The following is a 24,455-nucleotide window of genomic DNA, read 5'->3' as shown; positions in this document are numbered from 1 at the left end:
GGTGCAAATAAACACTGTGAGCGAAGTCCCAAATACAAATCCAAGTGATAATATCTTCGGTGTGTATACACACAGTGAGCGATGTTAAGGCCAAATATTATCCCAATGAACAGTCCAAAAAGCTGACGCTGGGTGAGTGACAGTCTGACAAAAAGCTGGATCTCTTCAGTGTCTTTAAACACACGAAAAACGAATAGGATAAAAGACAGTCATAAAAACTCACCCAGGCACTGTGCGTAAAGAGAGAAGGATCAGAACGGGGCGAGCGCGTTGCCACGGGAAACGGGTTGTCCAAGCGGAGGTCTGAGTGGTGCGCGACTGCTTGGAGTACGCGCCGGTACGGAGGGCGCATCTGGCGCGGAGGTCTGAGTGGTGCGCGACTGCTTGGAGTACGCGCCGGTACGGAGGACGCATCTGGAGTGCGTCTGAATGCGCGTCAGGAGTGAAGAGCGCGTCTGCGCGGAAGAGCGCGCCGGCTCGGAGAGACGCATCCTCCCGTAGAGTATTAGGAAGCGATGCGCGTCTGGAGTGAAGAGCGCGTCTGCTGCGCGGAGGTCTGGATGCGCGCCTGGAGTGAAGAGCGCGTCTGCGTGGAAGAGCGCGCCGGCGCGGAAGAGCGCGTCGGCTCGGAGAGACGCATCCTCCCGTAGAGTATTAGGAAGCGATGCGCGTCTGGAGTGAAGAGCGCGTCTGCTGCGCGGAGGTCTGGATGCGCGTCTGGGCGTCTGCTGCGCGGAGGTCTGGATGCGCGTCAGGACGTCTGCTGCGCGGAGGTCTGAAGTGGAACACTGGGAACCTCCCGTGGAAGTCTAGAGAGTGCAGTCCAGTGTCTCCCTCAGGCAACGGCGACAGGAGGCGAAGGCTGGAGCGCATCTAACGCCGGAGATGAAAACAGCATAAACAGACAGAGGACCTCCCGAAGGAGTCTTGGTGATAGAGAATATGATACGGAATGATACGGCACGACCCGACAAGGGACAGAGGGGAGAGCGAGGTACTTAAAGCCCACAGGGGAACTAATTAGAATGCACCACAGGTGCGTGAAGGTAATTGATTGAGCGGACAAAACCTCACAGCATGTGACAGTCTCCGGCCTCCCGGACCAACAGTAGGGGGGAGTGGGCAACAACCAGGAAGGGGGTTGGGAATTGGCATAACGACTAACAGTGGGATGGGAGAAAAATCGGAAAAAAGGAGGGGGGAAAAAGATCAGTAGGTCATGTTGACAGTTTCCGTTTGATGAAGGGCAGTTGAAACTTTCTACAACATTCTAAAGCCAGCGCAGTGGTATATTCATGGTGATTTAACCGTGAGTGTATCATGAATATACTCACGGTTTAGAACACTCTCGACCAATCACAATGCATGGTCGGACCTACCTGTTGTATAAATTTGGAGAGGAACATACTATGTACCATATATATATATATATATATATATATATATATTAAACTAAATAAGACTCGTGCACATCTGGTTAGCACCTGAGGAAGCGATAGCGAAACGCGTTGTGCAACAATAAAAAAGCAAAAACCAGTCCTGTGGAGTGTGCGGTCCCTTCTTTCCCTTGAAGGTATTCTCCTTTTAGTTTATATATATATATATATATATATATATATATATATATATATATATATATATATATATATATATATATATATATATATATATATATATATATATATATATATATATATATATATATATATATATATATATATATATATATATATATATATATATATATATATATATATATATATATATATGGTACATAATATGTTCCTCTCAATTCAATGCATTAACTACTGTACAGTCACTGGGTCTCATTCCCGAAATTTTTTCAAAGATATATTCTCGAAGACTTATCTTGGAACCACTGAGACATAATCAATGACAAGTTCACTCTGAGTCCTGAACATGCTGGTAATATGTCATAAGTGGCTGAAAAGGTCGCACAAATTATATGATCTGATATCTGCTTGGAGAATGGCATTCTGTCTTAAACTCGAAAGCGCATTCCCGTTCACTTCATTTGCATACAAAACAACGCCTCCAGAGCTCCTTATAAGGCAACTAGTGACGCAGCTGTGTGCAAATGGATTGGCGGAAGTGCTTTGCGAGTCTTGTGAGCTGCGTGATTACGAAACCTAGCGTCAGTCAGTGCCAATCAGAGAGCGTCTCAGAGAAATGCGGCTAGGTTTCATAATCACGCTTGCGCGGCATCAAAACTAAATTAGATTAATGTATTGGCATCATATACAGCTTGCGGTACACCTGCCGCAGCGCGCGCGCACACACACGCGCGTGCTGTACTGTATATGAATGAATGAATGAATGAATGAAATATAACATATATAGCCTACGGCGGGCGTAATGAATGAACGCAGTATGGCTTATTATTCCATAATTAAGCCTATAGGCTACTGTTCATTCGTAGGCGCACACAAGACTTGTTATGGAATATTAATGCAGTCTATTTCCACCGATTAGCTTTAGTTCTTATTTATTTATCCACTGTCATTTCAGTGTTGGTGTATAGGCTATATAGTGTATTTCAATATAAGTTTAATTGATTAATGATATATTCGAAGGAATGCAGGTTTATAGCTATATCAACCCCCTCCAATGTACAGTAAATGACCAAGTATGGTTTTGTCAATATTCCAATGTACAGTTTTGCTTGTAGAGTGTAAGTCTATCCCCCACCCACCCCTCCTACCCAACCTCCTCCAACAGTTTCTACGTCAAATGTACTCTCTTTTCTGGACACTTTTTGTATCACAAACAGTACTGTTTTTGCAAATCTGGTATGTCATGAATGTATAGATGTAGCAGTACTGTCTATCTGTGTCGTGTGTGTCATATATGTTATGATGAATTGAAAATGGGGGACCCTGATGTAAACAAGACAAAATTCTTTCTCTGGTCTGCATCCCCTTATGTAATTGAGCTGTACTGTACTGTACCCATTCTGCAATCTGTTAATAAAGTTTTCAATCAATCAATCAATCAAACAAAGGTCTGTCCCATTGTATACCAATCAATGGGATACATTGCATGTTGACCTGCATTCTTTCAAATGTATATAATGAATCATTAAAACAGATGTGTAACAAATAAGAAATACAAATTCCACAGAAGGCATTAAATAATAATTATTTTCAATCATTTCACAATAATTGCATAATTGTGTTTGAATATCTGAGTAATTAAAGTAATTATACATTTGTCCAAAATAGCTGGTTCAGATATGGTTAAGCAGCTGCCCTGTGATCAGATGAATCCATATTATTTATTTTTCCGACATCAAATGCGTAATTTCTTATCGTACAAATATTGTCATATTTATTTTAATTATGATTAAGTAATTAATTCCAAGGAGGCCTGTAGCGTTGACGTGAAGGAATCACTATGAGAACACAGTCTGTCAAGTTATAATGACATTTTAAATTAGTCAATCAATCATGAGATTTGATCGTGGCTGAGAGCAGATTTAAGAGTGCTCCTCAGCACTCTTAAATCTGCTCTCAGCCACGATCAAATCTGATCTCAGGAACATTTGGGGACTCCCACTCCCAGCCCTAATATGTCTTAAATGGGCCGAAATCTGGCTAAGACGGAATTTTTTGTCGTAACTTCGTTCGGGAATGAGACCCACTGTCTTATTATAACATCCACAGTTTAAACAACCAAATACCATGAGGGCACAGGGCCTCTCTCCTTGCAGACACTTTGCCTTATCTCTGTGCTCTCTCTCCTTGCAGACACTTTGCCTTATCTCTGTGCTCTCTCTCCTTGCAGACACTTTGCCTTATCTATGTGCTCTCTCTCCTTGCAGACACTTTGCCTTATCTCTGTGCTCTCTCTCCTTGCAGACACTTTGCCTTATCTCTGTGCTCTCTCTCCTTGCAGACACTTTGCCTTATCTCTGTGCTCTCTCTCCTTGCAGACACTTTGCCTTATCTCTGTGCTCTCTCTCCTTGCAGACACTTTGCCTTATCTCTGTGCTCTCTCTCCTTGCAGACACTTTGCCTTATCTCTGTGCTCTCTCTCCTTGCAGACACTTTGCCTTATCTCTGTGCTCTCTCTCCTTGCAAACACTTTGCCTTATCTCTGTGCTCTCTCTCCTTGCAGACACTTTGCCTTATCTCTGTGCTCTCCTTGCAGACACTTTGCCTTATCTCTGTGCTCTCTCTCCTTGCAGACACTTTGCCTTATCTCTGTGCTCTCTCTCCTTGCAGACACTTTGCCTTATCTCTGTGCGCTCTCTCCTTGCAGACACTTTGCCTTATCTCTGTGCTCTCTCTCCTTGCAGACACTTTGCCTTATCTCTGTGCTCTCTCTCCTTGCAGACACTTTGCCTTATCTCTGTGCTCTCCCTCCTTGCAGACACTTTCCCTTATCGCTGTGTTCTCTCTCCCTTCTCCCTCTAGATGGGAAATGCCACTGAAGTGTCCCTGTTTGTGTCCCGCATATCTAAAGAGAATGATTTCCTCTTGGGGATCGTGTACACCATTTTTGGTAAGTCTATTTTCTCCTATACTAGTGAATTATTAGCAGACTATATGGCACATTATGAATTGGTATTCAGATATGACCAGGGCCCCCTTCTCCCTTCGTCATCTGTCACCATTAAGACCGTCTCTCCCTCTCCTCCGTCTCTGTCAGGTGTACTGTCTCTGCTGGGGAATGGGATCCTGCTGTTCGTGGCCTATAGGAAGAAGGCGTCCCTGAAGCCGGCTGAGTTCTTCGTGGTCAACCTGTCCATCAGTGACCTCAGTATGACTGTCACCCTCTTCCCCATGGCCATACCTTCCACCTTCGCGCACAGGTGACTGCTCCTCCTCTCCTCTCATTTCATCATGTATCCTTTCTCCTCTCCTCTCTCCTCCTCTCCTCTCCTCTCATTTCATCATGTCTCCTTTCTCCTCTCCTCTCTTCTCCTCATCTCCTCTCCTCTCATTTCATCATGTCTCCTTTCTCCTCTCCTCTCTTCTCCTCTCTTCTCCTCCTCTCCCCTCCTCTCATTTCATCATGTCTCCTTTCTCCTCTCCTCTCTTCTCCTCTCATCTTCTCTCCTCTCCATTTTCTCCCCATGACAATGCATTTCTCCACTGGTGACGAGTCAAGGCCACAGTATACTGTACTTGTTGCTAATTTCAGCAGGTTTGTCCGAACAGAATCACTGGTTTGAGGAGAATATGAAGCTCTGTATTGGTCACTGCAGTCACCAGCTTGCTGCCATATAGTCTCTCTCTGCACGCCAGCTCCCGGGGCACGGCCATCTACGACTGGTGCATAGCCACACGGATATCTGGCAATGTATACAACTGTGTATATACTTCCACCTTTGTTTTCATTATATGCCGCCTTCACACTGCCTCAAAGAAGCGTCACGCCCATTGAAACTAAGATTTAATTATTATTATATATACTATTTTTTAACAATATGTAGATTAGATTAGATTCATTGGGAGCAATAACTTAAATTCCCGCGTCGTCTCAACATTGTGTTGTGCCACGTATGAGATATTACATTTATATGTAATTTATTGTAATTCAATTACAATTTATTGTCATTATACAGCACAAGTACAGTACAACAGAAATAAGTTTGAAGTTCAGGCATTTTGGCATCCAACCAGAGTGCAAATGTAGCAGTAAAGTGCAACAGCAATATACAATGTACAGGTGATTAAACTGGGTACAAAATACACAAATCAGTACTACTGATGTATCAGATGTATGTACAGTGATACAGGTACTGTATAAAGACAGTATGGTAGTAGTTATACTGGCCAGCAGTGTAACTAGTAAGAATAGGATATGTACAGATATAGATAAAGTATCTACAGATATGTAAAAGGTCTATGTGCAGGTAAGTACAGACTGGTGTGGATAGATATATATGCGGTGAGAATAAATAGATATTTATGGTTGTTGACAGAGTCACCTGGGGAGCAAAATAACTGGTCATGACAACGAGGTCCTCTTTAGCCTTAACTGGCGTGGTTTATTTCATATGTACATTTCCACCACGAGACCTGCTCTCCTTGAGAGCTAGAGTGAGAGAGACAGAGGGGGAGGGAACATTCCCTCTTATACCTGCTACCTGACGTCAGCTGCTATAGCTGCGTCTCCTTACGCCTATAGCGCCCTCTTGTGGAACAGTTAAAGTGCAGTTATATTCAATCATATTATTACTTACATTTAACAATGGTATATACAGCATTATTGTACTACTACTTGTACTACTATCATACAGAGCTATGGGTTATATAATAATAATAATAATAATAATAATTAATTTAATTTATATAGCGCTTCTCAATGACCCGAAGCCGCTGACAGTAGTTATAGGAACATAGTAAAAACAAAGAAAACAAAAAACTAAGAAACAAAAAAGGAACATGAGACCATGGGGGAAACAGGGAAAAGCAGCATGAGATAACACAAAAAGACAGAGCGACAGGAACAGACATCAATCGGGTTGGAGGGGGGGGGGGGGGGGGGGGGGTTATGGGTGGGGGGGGGGGGGGGGTTGAAGGCTAGGGAGAACAGGTGGGTTTTGAGGCGAGATTTGAAGGTGGAGAGTGTAGGGGAGTCTCTGATGTACTGAGGGAGGAAGTTCCAGAGTTGGGGTGCAGTGCGAGAGAAGGCCCGATCACCAAAGTTTTTGAGTTTGGATGTCGGGACAGTGAGGGAGGCAGTGGAGGAGGACCGGACAGAACGGGTGGGGCGGTAGGGAAGAAGGAGATCAGTCAGGTAGGGGGGGCTAGGCTATGGAGGGTTTTGAAGGTGAGGAGTAGTGTTTTAAAGTGTATGCGTTCCTTGATCGGGAGCCAGTGAAGCGAGTAGAGGACAGGAGTGATGTGTTCACGGAGGAGGCGGGCGGCTGAGTTCTGGACCATCTGCAGTTTATGGAGGGAGCGGGAGGTGATGCCAGTGAGGAGGGAGTTGCAATAATCCAGGCGGGAGGAGATGAAGGCGTGTATGAGGGATTCAGCAGCAGGGGGGGAGAGGCAGTGACGTATTTTGGCAATGTTGAGGTGAAAGTATGATGTTTTTACAATGGAGCGGACATGGGGGTCAAATGAGAGGGTGGGGTCGAGGAGGACACCAAGGTTTCGGACTAGGGGGGATAGGGTGATGGTGCAGTCATTGATGGTGAGTGTGATGGGACCGGATCTGCTGAGGGTGGTTTTTGTGCCGATAGTGAAGAGTTCTGTGTTGTCGCTGTTTAATTTGAGAAAGTTGTGACTGGGGAGGGGGAAGAGGTGTGGCTGGAGAGGGAGATGAATTGGTGTCTGTCTGTGAGGTAGGAGGAAAACCAGTCAAGTGCTGTGCCCTCAACACCCAGTTGGTGCAGCCTTTGGAGGAGGATGGAGTGACACACTGTGTCAAAGGCTGCACTAAGATCCAGTAGGATCAGGATGTTGAGGGCACCGGAATCAGTGGAGATGAGGAGGTCGTTGATGACTTTAACCAGTGCAGTTTCGGTGCTGTGAGCAGGACGGAAGCCAGATTGAAGGGGTTCGTAGAGGGTGTTGGACTGGAGATGGGAGTGGAGTTGGGAGGCAGCAATGCGCTCAAGTGTTTTGGAAAAGAAAGGGAGATTGGAGATGGGGCAGGTGTATAAGTAAGTATATAGAGCGGTTTTATGCAGGTACATTCAGACAAATATGGATAATTTTATTTGATCATTTTACCATCACGTATTCTTCTAATTATGTCATAAATTACAACTCAAAACGTCACACACCCCCTCTCCTTATGGTATTGGTTTCTTCCAAAGGCGGCAGGATGAAAGTGATTTCATGCAGAACTCTGGTGAGCATCAGAGGAGATGCAGGTTACAGTGTAAGGGTGTTGCTGAAGTGGTTAGTAGTACGAGTCCCTGTCCCTTCATATAGACAGTCCATGTTCATGGGTGTGTGTTAGGTGAATGTGTACTATGTGCTCAAGAAAGTATTGGTGTAACGGTATGTACGTGTTTTGTGGAGTAATGAGGTTAATCTGACGGGGATTGCAGTTGAGTCAGAGAGGAACTTTAGAACTTTAGTTAGTGCGCCCCCTCAGGTGCAGTACAGTACATAACAGTGTGTGTGTGTGTGTGTGTGTGTGTGTGTGTGTGTGTGTGTGTGTGTGTGTGTGTGTGTGTGTGTGTGTGTGTGTGTGTGTGTGTGTGTGTGTGTGTGTGTGTGTGTGTGTGTGTGTGTGCGTGCGTGAGTGCGTGCATGCGTGCGTGCGTGTGTGTGTGTGTGTGCGCGCGCATGCATGCATGTGTTGGCAGGGGTCGGGGGAGGTGGATGGAGGACACGTGTGCGCTCGTGTTCAGGGAATCATAACACTTTTCTCCAGAGGGGGATTAGAGAGATTGATGCAATGGCTGCGATGTCTTCATCAAAGACACCATAAAAGCCAGGGAACATTCAACAGAAAGAACGGACAGTGTAATGGTAATCTCTCTCTCTCTCCCTCCCTCCCCCTTTCTCCACCTCTCTCCACCCCCCCCCCCCCGATCTCCACCTCTCTCCATCTCTCTCTCCCTTCCCTTTCTCCAGCTCTCTCCATCTTTCTATCTTCTTCGTCCTTTCTCCACCTCTCTCCATCTCTCTCCCCCTTTCTCCACCTCTCTCTCCCTCCACCTCTCTCTTTCCCTCCCCCTTTCCCCATCTCTCTATATCCCTCCACCTCTCTCCTCTCTCCCTCCACCTCTCTCCTTTCTCCACCTCTCTCTATCTCTCTCTCCCCTGCTTGCCTGTTGCAATCAACCTCGCTTCTCTGATCTCCTGAGAATAAGTGATTGATGGGCTTCTGTCCACCAGGCTGTGAATGTCTCAAGGTGCATTAGTGTAGCAGGCTGTGTGCCGGACAACCAGGGTTGGGGGCCAATCTATCTCCCTCTTCATATGTCGGGCCCCAATCTGGCCATTCGGTGTCAAACCATACTGGTGACAGGTAGAGGCATCCCATGTCGGATGTCAGGATGTCAATTGAGGATGAGTGACTGATGATGGTCTCTCTCTCTCTCTCTCTCTCTCTCTCTCTCTCTCTCTCTCTCTCTCTCTCTCTCTCTCTGACTCTCTTCCTCTCTCTTGTTCCATCTCCCTCTCTTTCTCCATCCCCTCTCTCTCTCCCCCAGGTGGATGTTTAATCAGACCACCTGTATGGTGTATGCGTTCTGTGGCGTACTGTTCGGCCTGTCCAGTCTAACCAACCTCACTGTCCTCTCTTCTGTGTGTTGGCTGAAAATCTGTTGCCCAAACTATGGTAAGACATCCACAGCCTCCCACATCCTTTTTTTCCCCCTTTTTATTCTTTTACTTACAATAATAAATGATAAATTATAAAACACTTTTTGAACATTCGAGTTATAAAGACCCACAAAGGCTGTCCTGTACCAAAACAAGCATGCAACAAAAACAAACTAAAGACAAGATCAAAACAATACAGTGACATGGTGACATGTGAGCTTTCTCCCTTGTTTATTCAGTATGTGACATCATGTTCTCGTTCCATATAGTCTGCTGTGTCATTCACTTATCTTTTATATTCAACCCATTTCTCCCATTTTGACCCAAATTTCTCCTCCTGCGCCCATAACCTCTTAACAGGCGCCCCCAAAAGTGGATTTTTTTTACTTGAACTTGAGGACTGCATATGTTCTTTGCCAACCAAAATACCGTATTTTTTGGACTATAACCGCACCTGAATATAAGCCGCAGCAGCTAAATTAAATGATGTGTACATATATAAGCCGCACTGGACTATAAGCTGCAGGTGTTTTAATGTTTAATTACCATAATGTAAGGGTTCGTGCACAGAGGGGATTGTCGGGAAAGAGATGGCTGTTTGAGGAAGCTCCCATTTATTAATATTTTAGTTTGAACAGTAACGGTAGCTAGGTACTAACGATAGCTACTTAGCCAACACTAGGTAGCTACTAACGTTAGCTCACGGAACGATATAGCCAACACTAGGTAGCTACTAACGTTAGCTCACGGAACGATAGAGCCAACACTAGGTAGCTACTAGCCCCTTCCGTGACTGTGATGTGCAAGCATATTCAAAAGCCAGCCCCTGGCTTGCACATCGCAGTCACGGAAGGGGCTAGGTAGCTACTAACTTTAGCTCACGGAATGATAGAGCCAACACTAGGTAGCTACTAACTTTAGCTCACGGAACGATATAGCCAACACTAGGTAGTTACTAACGTTAGCTCACGGAATGATAGAGCCAACACTAGGTAGCTACTAACTTTAGCTCACGGAACGATAGAGCCAACACTAGGTAGCTACTTAACGTTAGCTCACGGAATGATAGAGCCAACACTAGGTAGCTACTAACGTTAGCTCACGGAACGATATCCAACTACTGCGAAATCGAATGCCAAACCGATGATATCAGATGTTGATATCAGGAGCTATCAGTAGCTAGCCAGTTATGTTGAAAGAGGAGCTGCTCATGCACTCGACTGTGAGGGGGAGGAGGAGGGCTCGACTGTGAGTGGGAGGAGGAGGAGGGGCAAGGCGTGCACTGCTGCAGCAGATTTACGAGTCTGATCTGATGGTCACAGAGCTGAGGGAGCGAGCCCAGTTAGCTGTAAAAATCCATAGATTAGCCGCACCGTTATATAAGCCACAGGGTCGAAAAATGGGGGGGAAAGCCGCGGCTTATAGTCCGAAAAGTACGGTACTATCCTTTATACTTATAGCACATGCATAAGCCTGATCTCTTTTGAAAGAAGACATTTTGAAGTTTCTGATAAAATAAAGAAAATTCACTTTTAGTGCTAATGAAATAGAGTAACATAGGTCTGAACTTGAGTTGTAGAAAAACGTGTTACTCACGTCCAGAAGTAGTATTTCCCAAAGAATTGGTATGGCTGCGTAGTAGATGTCCACATTTCATAAAAATCCGTTCAGAAATGAGTGATTAGAGGCGGTTTTGGTAAAAAGTTAAAGAAAAAGAGATCAGAAAACGATTTTGTCATCGACTCCAATGCATTCGACAGAGAATTCTCTTCCTGTTTTCGCTCGTGACTTTTCACTTAGATCCCTGATTCGCTCATTCCCATGTGGGGTACCATTGGAAAGCCACACTCATTCCTTACAACCCTGTCCAATAATTTTCGAGATCGCCAAATGATTGATGGAGTACAGTAGAGGCTCGAGTCGGGAGTGGTATTTGATTTTTTTTTAAGTATGCCGTCTACTTCGGCGTACGCCTCACATATCGGCATGTAACTCGAGAACCGCTCAACGGATTTTGTCGCCTGAAACGGCTATCGACAGGCAACACATAGGGCTTTAATTATATCTATAATTATTCTATTAAAAAATATTCACGCCCGTATACGGGGTCTTGCGTGGTAAGAGGTATTTTATATTCAACTTATTTCTCCCATTTTTACCCAAATTTCTCCTCCTGCACCCTTAATGTGTGTAAATCTGTCGATGTCATATATTTCCTCCACTACACCCAGCCACTGTTTTTGTACGTGGCTTTTGTAGGTGGATCCACCTTGTACCATACCCTTGTTATGGTTTTCTTACTGGCTACCAGTAGTATCTTTACCAGCTGGCTATTTGTCCTCTCCTTGTATGTTTTCCTGTGTCAGATTCCCCAGATATAGCACCAAGCCTGTCTTAGGCACTTCATAACCCAATATCCCCTTTAATCCTTCCCATACTCCTTCCCAATACTCCCTTATCTTTAATATGTGTGTGTGATCTGCCGCCACCTGGCCGCATAACCTCCAACATACATTCTGTTCTGGTGTGTATCTCCCCTTAATCTCTGGCGTTATGAAGTACCTAATAATATCTTTTCAGCCAAACTCCCTCCATACCCTTGAACCAGTGGCTGAGTGTTACACCCTGCATACATTGTACCATTCTTCCTCTGTCATCCCAATCCCAAGTTCTCTTTCCCCACTTTTCTTTTATATACATTGTTGAATTACCCTACACCCCAGCAGAGCTTGATAGAGAGCTGAGATCACTGTACCTTTTCTCCCTTCATATGCATTAACCATTACCTTAATTACCCCATTTTGTTCATTGGTTCATAGCAAAGAGTGTCATGATACAATGATTTGATTAACCGTCTGTAGTGTGGTAGTGAAAGGTTAACCTTCTGTAGTGTGGTAGTGAAAGGGTTTAGGTCAATGTAAAATTTAGCTACACTACAGCCGCTGAAAGATAATGAGGTCAGTCTCGGAGGGTTAAAGGTACGGTAACTGTTCTGTCCTAATAATATTAAAATCATATCATAAGGTCAAAAATTTCCCAGGTACAGATCTGTTTATAACAGTCCAGTAATAGCAAGGTAATAAAAGCTTCGCAAGGATGGCACAAGGACACATTTAATACATTTGTAGAAAGGGCAATGGAAGGCAATGAAATTTGATGGTGCTGAGCATTTTAAATGAGATAAGAATTAACGATTGAAGAATCTTCATCTAATCATCAGCGATTAGAATCCCTTTCTGTTCCAGACTAAAGTTGTTGTGATTATTTAAAGAGGTACTTTGCCAATGTTTAACCTGAATCCTATCGTTCTGTTGCGAGGACAACAGTGGCTCTGGAGGTGGAGCAGTCGTCTGGTAATCAGCAGGTTCCCGGTTTGATTCCCGCTCATCCTTGAGCAAGACACTTAACCCCTAACTGCTCCCGATGAGCAGGTTGGCACCTTGCATGGTTGCCTCCGCTGTCTGTGTGTGAATGTGTGGCATAAGTTGTAAAGCGCGTTGGATAAAAGCGCTATGTAAATGTAGACCAAATGCAGACCATGTGATAAAACAGGAGCTGTGTCTGGAGAGCTCGGCCTCATTGGCCCCCCTGAGGAACTCTGGCAGATGGGGGAGAGCAGACCTCTAGTGAACTGCAGACACTGTTTCTGTCCTTGTGTTGGGCCTCCTGCAAATGACAGTGTTGTAGTACTCGAGTCCGAGTCCTGGACTGATTTTCAGGACTTGTGACTCGACTTGGACTTGAGCACTGATGACTCGGACTTGGACTCGAGCATTGACTGCATTCGGACTCGGAAGGTGCAGACGAGGACTCTGACTTGTTAATTGATAAATAGTAAATACAGTTATTCATTTCAAATATTTTTTGTAATAGGCCCTAATCATTTGGCATAAGATATTGATGGCTAGTGTATTTGTTTGGCTATTGTGTCACAAAGTAAATAAACTCCCAAAATTTGAAATGGTCCCCGCTGTGTCATTTATGTTTAATGTAGACCTTTTTTTATTTGTATGTCAGCTCTTTGAGTGCTAGAGTGGAGTGGACTCAACCTTGATGACTTGGACTCAGACTCTGACTAGGGTAGTTGGGACTCAACTCTGACTTGACTCAGTCTCTTCTTTGTTGACTCAAACTTGGACTTTGACTCAAACACTGGGGACTCGACTCGGACTTAAGATTTAGTGACTACAACACTGGCAGATAACAATAGTTGAGGAAATAGCATCTGCAGTTCACTACGTTTTATGTCTGATTCTGGTCAAAAAAGCAAGCTCTGTGGTGGGAGCGGACCTGGACAGTCTGGAGGTGGTGGCAGAGGGGAGGACGAGGAGGAAGCTGTATGCTATCCTTGAGAACCCCTGCCACCCCCTTCATGATGAGCTGACCGCAATGCGGTCCACGTTTAGCCACAGACTTATCCCCCCCCGACATACCACAAAGCGCATTGGGCAGTCCTTTGTGCCGGTGGCAATCAGGCTCCACAACCAGGCAGGGCCAGGAAGGGCCAACTGCCGTGGACTGGAGGAGCTGGGTTGTGGACTGTAACCAATTAATTTAATTATTTAACATCATGATTGGACTTGTTTCTTTTTCTTTTCATCAGTTTTAGATCTATTTAGCCCTATTTTAGCTTTCTATCCCTATGTATTTGTCCATCTTGTTTTTAACACATACTAATAAGTGTATGCTATGTATTAACCCTTTCACTGCCACGCTACAGACCCTTAACCCTTTACTATCACACAACCGACGGTCGCCGTAGTAAAGTAAAGGGTTAACCTTCTGTTGTGTGGCAGTGAAAGGGTTAACCTTCTGTGTATTGTCACAGTGAATGGGTTAACCATTTTGGTAGTGCTGCAGTGAAAGGGTTAACTGTTTCCACTAACTGTTTTTACAGTTTATTTGTATTTTTATTTGTATTGCTGTCATGCTGTAATGGACATCTGAATCTCCCCTCGGGGATAAATAAAGGTTTTCAATTTCAATGAAAAAATTCAATTCAATTATAACAACAGAAAGTTACAGGATTCAGGTTCAAAGAAAATTTATGAAATGCCTCTTTTTAATGCTCTCTCTCTCTCTGAAGGATGAAACACCCTTATATCTTAAATCTTAAATCTTTGCTTTATATTTGTTCTTTCACGCTCTCTCTCTCTCTCTCTCTCTCTCTCTCTCTCTCTCTCTCTCTCTCTCTCTCTCTCTCTCTCTCTCTCTCTCTCTCTCTCTCTCTCTCTCTCTGATATAAACCAGTTGTGAAAGGACTTGCGTCCTTCAAGTTGGAAATTGATAGTACTGCCCCCTGAGTCCTTGGTATCCAAGGGAATTTTCAGGCAGCAAGAGGTGCTTTGGTGCATTTGTACTTAGATCTGAGATTAATTAATTTGTCCTGAGGGGAGAGAGTGCTCCCTCATCCTTGAACGAAAGTGAGGGGAGAACAGAGGATGTAGGAAGGTATGAGCTCCCTAAAGGAAGGTGTTCTGATTTAATTTAGCTAAATTCAGAGGGGTTGGACCACGGGTGTATGTGTGTGCGTGTGTGTCTGTGTGTGTTAGAAAGAGATTGTTTACATGCAAGTATGCATATGTATTTCCATGATTGTAAAGCATCCAAGCAGTCAACCACTAACGAGCACAATTAATCTTTTTCACTGTAGACAAACCACAACCCAATACATACCCCGGATTTGCATGCACACACACAAAAAAAAAACATTCATTATTCATTGTTAGACTTTATATTAACTTCACGCTGAGACTCCCATAACCCATAAATCAGTATTGTAGTTTTTGTTTTTCCAACTCCAAAATAGTGGTCACTTACAATAACACTACTTAGTCATAACTGATTTGAAAACACGTCACGTGTAGGTAATCCTAAAATGTGCAGCAGTTTGAAGAGATTATATGATTGAATAATGTGTACTTTTTGTGTACATCTGGAGCGCTGTCTGTGCATCGCAGGGTCTTAAAGTCCCCATGAAACGGCTAGCAGAATGCTATTTGATTCCACATATTCATGTGTTTCCTGTAAAAACAGGAAGTTAGGGAGGGACTTGTTGTGGATATTGATTGGCATTTACAGTAGCCAATAGTGCTGAATGTGCATTACGGTCGACCTATTAGCTAGCAAGCTAATGTTAGCAATGTACGTTAGCAATGTACGTTAGCAACATTAATAACGTTAGCTAGCTAGCTAACATTGAACAATTGTTCGATTTAGTTAAAGAGTTTGAGTGCTACCTTAGTTACAAGTTACAATGTGCTGGAAATGTCATTCTAGAAAGCATTTCATTGGATGGTAAATTTGTGTAGGCCCCCGTGTGCAGGATGACTCATCAACATTTTCTTTATTGTTTAATTGTCCAGGAAATGACAAACTCTAAAATATCATTAAGAATACCTACAAAACAACCTGTGTCATTGTTGGGACAGATACTGGTGTATAAGTGACAATCAGTGCAAGACTATGTGACAAAAGAACATAAACATCTATTTTGATTTCGATGGGCTTTTAAAGACTAGCGCACTGTTTCTTATTAGTTTCCATGTCGGAGACGGTCTGAACAATCGCCTCTTAAAAGTCAAGGCTGTTTTTAAAGAGCTTCCCTTGTGTTTATCCACAGACAGAGTGTTTATATTGGAGACCGGAGAACACGGTAGCCCCCTGAGACGACAGGCCTCTCCAATAAAACCCTTTGAATTGATTCCACGTGAATACAAATAATCATGTGTACTCAACCCCCCCACAAGGTCACTGCTACAAATACACATAGATTGCAGTTTGTTGTATCCACAGTAGACGTACACACCTTGTGCTCATTGGCTTACATACAACGCCCACGCCACCCACCCCTACCCCCGCGCACGTACACACACCAGCACCACCACCACAACCAACAACAACAGCAACAACAGTATTGGGCTCCGCTTTTAACACAATCTCGGCCATCCAGCGCTTGAAGGCCAATCACGTATATATACGTGTTTAACTCGTTTTTTCTTTTATTCGATTTTAATATCCTATTCACTGTCACAGAGCTGTATTTTGGCTGGAAAAGGCATATTGGGACTCGGAAAGTACAGTACCGGCCAGATCCTAGTAGTGGCGCTGTCTCGAGAATGCAGTAATCCTTGTTTCAGACCTGGTGTAACTTTTTTCCCGCTCCGGGTGGACTTTTCGCCCGATCGCCTGGAATACTTTTTGCGACGCCGTATGCAGTAAAGGAATATAGCATCAGCCAATGGACATATCGATCTACCAGATGGCGATCAAATAACTGGGAAATAATTTTTGGAATCCAACCGGCCACAGGTAAGAGCGATTTTACGTCAATTTCAGCCTGATCGGGCCTTGTTCTCATAGCCAACCCCCTGATCAGCGTATGTTGTTGTAATAACGAATGCCGTTATTGGTAATCATCAATAATCAGAAACTACTTCCCCTGCCCCCCCCCCCCTTTCATGCATTCATGGTGGAACATGATACCGATCATATGCATTTTGATTATTTTTTCCCCCTCCTTTTTCCTCCGATTTTCTCCCATCCCAATGTTAGTCGTTATGCCAATTCCCAATCCCCTTCCTGGTCGCTGCGCACTTACCCCCCACAGTCGGTCTGGGAGAGTGGAGGCTATCACGTGCTTCCTCCGACACACGTCTAGCCAATCAACCGCTTCTTTTCTGAGAGGGTGTAACGTGTGGAAGGATCACACTACCCCCCTTAGATCCTATCCACGCTGAGCAGGCGCCCCGACCGAACTGTAGGAGTCGCTGTTTACAACGACCCGGACCCACCCCGCCAGCTTTCCCACCCTCTAATACAGCCAATTGTATTAGTGTGAACGGCCAGCCAAGCTGGTGACAACGCCGGAGCTGTGAGCTGGATTCGAACAGGCGAATCCAGCGTCTCCGGTGTTGGTGACAAACGCAATCTCCGCTACGCCACCTGACCGCCCTATGCATTTTGATTTTTAACTCTAGCTTGTGTAGGGACAAAACGCCAATCGATTTAACGTTATTAGCTTAGCGCCTTATAACTAGCTTTGCAGGAATTCACCCAGATCATTCCCATATAACGCTCATATTCATTAGGCTATAAAACGGGAATGTATTGATGAAAAAATTATTTCTTTATGGCATATTGAAGGGAAGGTTTATACTGTCAATTGACAATGACAATGGATACATAACTATAATAGAAAATATAGATGTAGCTCTACAAACAACGTCACACACAGTGAAAAGTTGTAATGAAAAGCTGGCGTCCTAGAGTGCGGCCCGTCTAATCTAATGGCCGGGAATGTGTTAACGGCTGGGTATCACCATACTTTTCTAGCATCGGTGTATCGTGCACCCCTAAAAGCCTCACAGAGCGTGGGAGCTGTGGGACCTGTGTGTCAAGTAGCTTAGTTAGCAGTGACCTCAGGAGAGGACATTTGGATAAAAGTTCTGATGAGCTTTAGTCCTCAGCTGGTGTCACATTATTACATCAGGTGTCAGAGGATGACACGTCCTACTGGAATCCGATTGGATGTATGTGTGTGTGTGTGTGTGTGTGTGTGTGTGTGTGTGTGTGTGTGTGTGTGTGTGTGTGTGTGTGTGTGTGTGTTTGTGTGTGTGTGTGTGTGTGTGTGTGCACATCTGACCCAGGATTAAGGGGTTACATGTAATTATCCCCCTCCCAAGGCTGACAGATTATCGTTGAATAATAGACTATATTTGCATACTTTCTTTTAATTTTTATTAAATATGATTTACATATGAATGATTAATGTTAGTTTATGGATGTCAGTGATGACCTGCTGTGCTACCTACTGATGTAAGTATGGGTCTTTTGGACTGATGTAAATATGGGTCTTCTGGTAATTATCCCTAAAATGTCATAATATTATATACATTCAGACAAACCATCCTAAACCATATTTAAGTACTTTTTCATCTAGAAATCAAGCTATCACTCTATGGAATTTTGATTTCATCAGCTTTCCAAGTGTCACATGTTCAATAATTATATCCCTGAACAACAGTCTCAAGGATATTATGGATATCACGGCAGGTCCTTTGTGTGAATGTGACCATTCAAATCTTTAAAATCTTACTCTGCACATTTATGACCTTTAGACTAGAGGATGAACCCTATCAACCCAATCTTCACTTTAGTGTATCTCTAACAGCTTTAAAATATTTGCAATGCACATGCATGATCCCTGTAGGATGAACTCTCTCATTTTGGTGACCCCATGACCTTTACTCTAGTGCCACCATCAGACAATACATTCAATATTCAAATTGGTGTATCTCCTGATCCAATTTCCACAAATCTTGACCAATATTTCTGCCTTACCATATAGGCCTGTCAAGTTCTGAGCCATCTGGCCTTGTGAACTACTCCTCAATGGATGAAATTAGGGGCATGGTCACAAAAGGTGGGTTGAGAATTCGGGCCATTCGGGGAAATACCCGATGTCAATCACCATCTAGTTAATTTATGCTGTCACTTCTTTCCTGATAGAGCCATACAACGACAGGAGGAAATAGGGCATTTGGGAGGTTGATTAAAATGTAGACTGAAAGTCTGAGTGCTACATGTTAGAGATGAATCTCTCTCCCTAAATCATCGCTCTTTTATAATGCTTCCGTCCCGGCTACACACAGGTATAGCCTTGTCCTGATGAGGCCACCTATATACTGGCGGATGAATTAGTCCCCGGTCGGTGATACAATGGGCACAGCGCGGTCGCTTCCCTTCCTCATTCCTTATTTCTCCCACCACTGGTAATTCCTGACCTTGTGGTTCCCTGGAAGGTTGGATTGAATCTCAACAGAGAGCGAACTGCCTGGGGCTGGTGATGGATAGTCACCAGGGGACTCTCTGGGTGAGGAATAAAGTCCAGCAGGGCCCCCTCCCCCGTGTGACTCACTGCACTGGAGGTCTGCGATGGCAAGGAGAGAGATGGAGCACGTGTATTATTAGAAAGGAAGGGGTGGTGTTTGGAACTATTTTACAGTAAAAAAAAAAAAGAGAAAAGGTGACAGATAGATTACACTGGCTAATAGATAATCAATGTGGTATAATTGCTTTGATGTTGTGTAGTATTGGCAGTGATAAATTCTGGATCGAAAGGCGCCATAGACCTATAGGCCTCGATCACAGTCCACAAGCCCACACGCGCTCCATGGTAATCATGTCAGTATCACATGGCCACGTAGAGTTTGGAGAGATATAGTAGTCAATGTCACCATTTCTGTTCTATGAGTTTTCTTTATTGGAAATGGATGCCAAGCATAAGCTCTATACTATATACTAGGGCCTACCCCGATTAGTCGACTAATCGATCGAAAGGATTTTTTTGCATTCGGGGGGGTAGTCGACTACTATCTGCAAATTTCAGCCAATCAAAGTCGACTATCCAAATCCTTAGTCGGAGACAGCCTAACCTCGTTCCTAGTTTTATCTCCTCCATGAGATAAAGCCTGGTAAAAAACGACTGCCGAAAGTGTCAATGGGGTAGAATTTCCGGTCTATGTACTTCCCCTGGAAGCTGCCTCCGAACGGACCAAACTTTTCCCGAATCCTGTCGGCAAACAAGCTACTGTAGAACGTTCCGGTCATGTAGTAAATTCTTCAGGCAAAGCCGGTGCAGTGGCTTAAACAAGGTAATATTGTGCACTTCACACGTTTCTATAATTGTTTTGTCGAAACCGGAAAGCCTGTGCACATCTGACCCAGGATTAAGGGGTTACATGTAATTATCCCTGTAATGTATGGAGTAGTAGAGGGACTACTTAACGTTAGGCTACATACAGTACGCCCCTCTTGTCCTGCGTGCTTACGTTACGCACGGGTCATATTATGTACTGCCGGGTTGGGGGTACAACGTCATTAAAGCCATGGGTTCAAGCTAACAACATCTCCGTGATTATTGTATTATGTAGTTGTGTATAGTTAGACAACATACACGACAATCCCCCTCTCAAGGCTGACAGATTATCGTACTTCCGTTTACACACTTTAGGAGGCATATCTTGACCAGCCTAGGGATAGCCCTACTATATACAATATTATATATGTTGGTTATACTTGAGGTGGAATCTGTCATGCTGTCCAACAACAACCTCTAGGCCAAAGAGCCGCTTGGTATCTGATTTGGTCTGATGTGTGGTTTATACATATTATACTGTGAATTTTTCCAGACCTCTCTCGGCAGAGCCTGAGATGTGGCCAGCAATAGCAACCCCTCGCCCCTACAGTATAGCCCCCCAACCCCCCAATATAGCTCCAACCTGCATGTCAGACCAAAACAAAAAGAGCACTCTTCTCAAGGCATTTTGTAAGATACAAAACCCCCAGTCCTGCCTTCTCACGGTTGGGATAGAATTAACGGCACAGTGCCTCCAAGTGCTGTAGCTGGAGGGTTTGATCAGTGAAGGGACGCTTCACATCAGACATAAGCCATCTGTAATAGCTAGCTAGCCCACTTTCTCTACCCCGGCTCCACTCTCAGTCCAAAACTGTCTTTATTCACCACACCAACCCTGGTGACCCTCAAGCGACTAATATCCAGCTAAGCTCTCTCTCTCTCTCTCTCTCCCTCTCTATTACTTTCTTCCTCTCCCTTCCTCTCTCTTTTTCTCCCAATCCTCTGTTCCCCTCATTCTGGCCAGAGGCTGTGTGGTAGGCCTACTTATATAGATAAGCCTCCCTTCACACACACTGGCTGCACAGCAAGGGAGCCCCACTACGAATCAATTAGGAGGCCGGTGTGGCGCCAAGGGCTGCCTCAGTCTTTCCCATGAAGTCCTGGCCTCACTCATTCCCTCACTCACTCCCTCCCTCACTCACCGACAGACATCTTGACACTAGATTGTAATCACACGCCCCAATGTTCCACCACTAACCCTGCAACCAAGCATAGTGCAAAGACATTTGAACTTTGAACTATATAGCTATCCTCCTTCAACTCAGCCTTTTCCCTTCTAGATGCAAAGCATGTGTGAAAAGTTCAAACATACCGTACAATGCAATATGCTAATGACCTATTATGTTATGGACTACGTCACTGAAGGCTTATCAGACTATACATGTATGGTATTTTTAGTATGTTGATGATAATGTATAATTGGGTATCGCAGACGAATAACCATATAACTCCATTTCAAGTTTTCAGAGGAACAGTGTTTTCAAACACGAGTATCTAAAGTTTGATCACCTTCTTGTGATGTATCACATTCACACTCCAAGTGATTTGGATCGACTGCAAATACATGGCCTGCCCAAGGCAATTTCAAAATAGTGTTATGGTTCTTCAGTGTGTAACGGGTGTGCCTGGCCTGCAACTGTTATATATCTGGCTGGATGCACATCCGTTTACGTCTGTGTGATCTGTGTTCTGTGGCTGCGCTGATTGAAGGAGCACAAGCTGCTGCTCATTGCTCTTTCAGTGAAGTCCACAATAAAACAAGCTCTGTAACATGCAGTCGCTTCTATACATGCAGATCATCAATCCCCTCCTCTCACTTAGCATAGTGTGGACTGACATGTTGATTTACACTATGCATGATACATGAATAATATAGATCCTATCATTAACACCAAAGGTGATTTTTAATAAGAATGTGTAAATGTATACAGAATGTAAAAATGCTAAATAATGTGCTAAATACAACCAGTATAAATACTGCACATACCTGTATAAGTCAATAATAAAACGCCAATCCCCTGTTAGCAGATACACACACAGGAAACACTGAAAATGTGTATTTACTCAGTTTATATTCAAGTGACACATGTTCACATTTATAACTGCACACGATGTACAGTGTCCCCCCCCCCCCCCTACCCAACCCCCCCCCCCCACCTCCAATGTACAGCCCCACCCCACCTACCCAACCTCCCCCAATGCACAGTTTCTATGTCAAATGTATATACTCTTCTTCTGGATTTTTTTAGTATCACAAACAGTACTGTATTTGAAAATCTGGTATGTCATAAATGTATAGATGTAGCAGTACTGTATATCTGTATGTCATGTGTGTCATATGATGAATTGAAAATGGGGGACCCTGATGGAAACAAGACGAAAGTCTTTCTCAGGTCTGCATCCTCTTAACAATTGTATGTATTGAGCTGTACTGTACTGTACCCATTCTGCAATCTGTTAATAAACTTTTCAATCAATCAATCAATCAATCTACGTTTGCATTGTCTACAAATTAAAATACATGTTTAACCTCTTAAGCCCAATCAGCCCGGTACAAGATTTATTTCACATCATAAATAGATCAATACAGTCCGTATTAAGTAATGTTGCGTTTCTTTTTCAAATGTAGCCAAGAGTAAAGACCCTAACCCTATCAAAACAGCAGTCAAAGTGTATATTTTCAGCATGCCACTAATTCCCGCCAGGAACGGGTCAAACGACCCGACAGCTTATATGAGAAAAATAAACAGTGTAAACTATATAATTACCTCTGAATATAAAAATATGAGGTTTACCACAATGAAATGTAGGTTTGAGTAAAAAAAAAATAATAATAATAATAATATATTATAATAAAAAAACATTTGGATGGGCCACACATTGACGGGCAAAGAGCCACATGCGGCTTGCGAGCCACGGGTTGGCCACCCCTGCGCTAGATGCTCGCAAAGTGCTGTGACTTTCGTCTGTTCCAACGGCCCATATGTGGAATAACGTTCGGGTCCTACTAATCACCACAAAGTACCAGAAAATACCCCAAAGTACCACGAAATACCCCAAAGTATACCCCAAAATACCCCAAAATACACCAAAGTATACCACAAAGTACCCCAAAATACAGCAAAATACCGCAAAGTAGGGGTGGACGGTATAAACGGTATACGGTATAAACGGTATGAATTTGCTCTACGGTATGGATTTTGACTATACCGTATAACCGGTAGTGCAGCTCTAAAATAGCAATGACGTCATGTAACCACAGCGCGACTATTTCACTCGCATTTGCCCCTAAAAATAGATAGAATTAGTCATAGATAATAGATATGTGCGAACTAGAAAAAGTTATTTAGGAGGCTTCGCGCAGTGGGCGTGCCAGCCCCTCCCGCACGCATGTAAACACGGGTCTACTAGTAGTCTAGTGGGACGGGACGTCTCCCTGAGCTAACGTTAGCTTAGCTACCGTTACAAAATGACCCAGTCAACTATTCACTTTTAGTTTAATACATGATGAGGCATTGTCTAACCGAACGGTATCTAGTCGGCCAGCTACCGATAGCTCCTGACATCAACAAACGCTCCATCAAGTCTAGTAGAGTAGACGTGTATGATAGCTCCGTTAGCCGTTAGCTCACGTTAACGCAAATTAGTTCACCGTTCAAAACGAAATGTCCCATTGAACTAAATAATTCACTGAGGCGTTGTATTAACGTTATATATCCGGCTAGCAGTAGCTACAGATAGCTCCTGATATCAATGTCTTATAACACTGATTCGATGCGTATTCGAGCTGAGGGCTTGCTAACGTTATAGTACCAATACAATAGGGTCCAGGTGCAGCGCCGGAGAATCCTGGCCGTAGCTCTGCTCGAGGCTACTAGAGTATAGGTCCAGGTGCAGCTCTGGAGAATCCTGGCCGTAGCTGGAGGCTACTAGAGTACACACAGACAGTGGAGCTTGTTGCGTGGTGGCGATGTCTCGCAGATAATACAAGTACAAGTCTAATTATATAATATATATATTTTATAAAAAAAAAAAAAAATTATATAAAATAAAAATTTTTTTTTATCAAAAACGATGATACCGTGATATATACCGTTACCGTCTATGCTTCAAATTATACCGTGATATAAATTTTAGACCATACCGTCCACCCCTACCGCAAAGTACCCCAAAATACCCCAAAGTACCCCAAAATACCCCAAAGTATACCCCAAAATACCCCAAAATACTCCAAAATACCCCAAAGTACCCCCAAAATACCCCAAAGTATACACCAAAATACGCCAAAGAACCTCAAAGTTCCCCAAAGTATACCTAAATGTACCACAAAATACTGGCTCAAAGGTAGAGCAGGTCAACTAATGGTGGTTGAATCCCAGCTCCTTCTGTTCACATGCCGAAGTGTCCTTGGGCAAGACACTGAACCCCAAATTGCTCCCAATGAGTCTGGCTGCCATTGCTCTGTGAGTGCATGTGTGAATTGGTGAAGGAGAGGC

At 43.8% G+C, this 24,455-nt stretch overlaps 1 protein-coding gene across 1 annotated transcript in view; it reads left to right on the top strand.

Annotated features, from left to right (window-relative positions):
* Positions 1–4,436: 4,436 nt before the first annotated feature.
* The window catches only part of opn7b (opsin 7, group member b), a gene marked incomplete at both ends in the record, with an annotated part of 40,097 nt that continues 20,078 nt past the window's right edge, over positions 4,437–24,455 (top strand). The window contains 3 exons of the mRNA XM_084333281.1: positions 4,437–4,524; positions 4,672–4,834; positions 9,149–9,276. Of these exons, the coding sequence (XP_084189407.1) occupies positions 4,437–4,524; positions 4,672–4,834; positions 9,149–9,276 (379 nt within the window). The remainder of the gene's footprint in view (positions 4,525–4,671; positions 4,835–9,148; positions 9,277–24,455) is intronic.

This window comes from Notolepis coatsorum, assembly GCF_963971535.1.
Source record: "Notolepis coatsorum genome assembly, chromosome: 17".
In the NCBI taxonomy this organism is placed as follows: domain Eukaryota; kingdom Metazoa; phylum Chordata; class Actinopteri; order Aulopiformes; family Paralepididae; genus Notolepis; species Notolepis coatsorum.
Note: the sequence above shows the minus strand (reverse complement) of the source record. Positions and strands in the feature narration are given on the sequence as shown.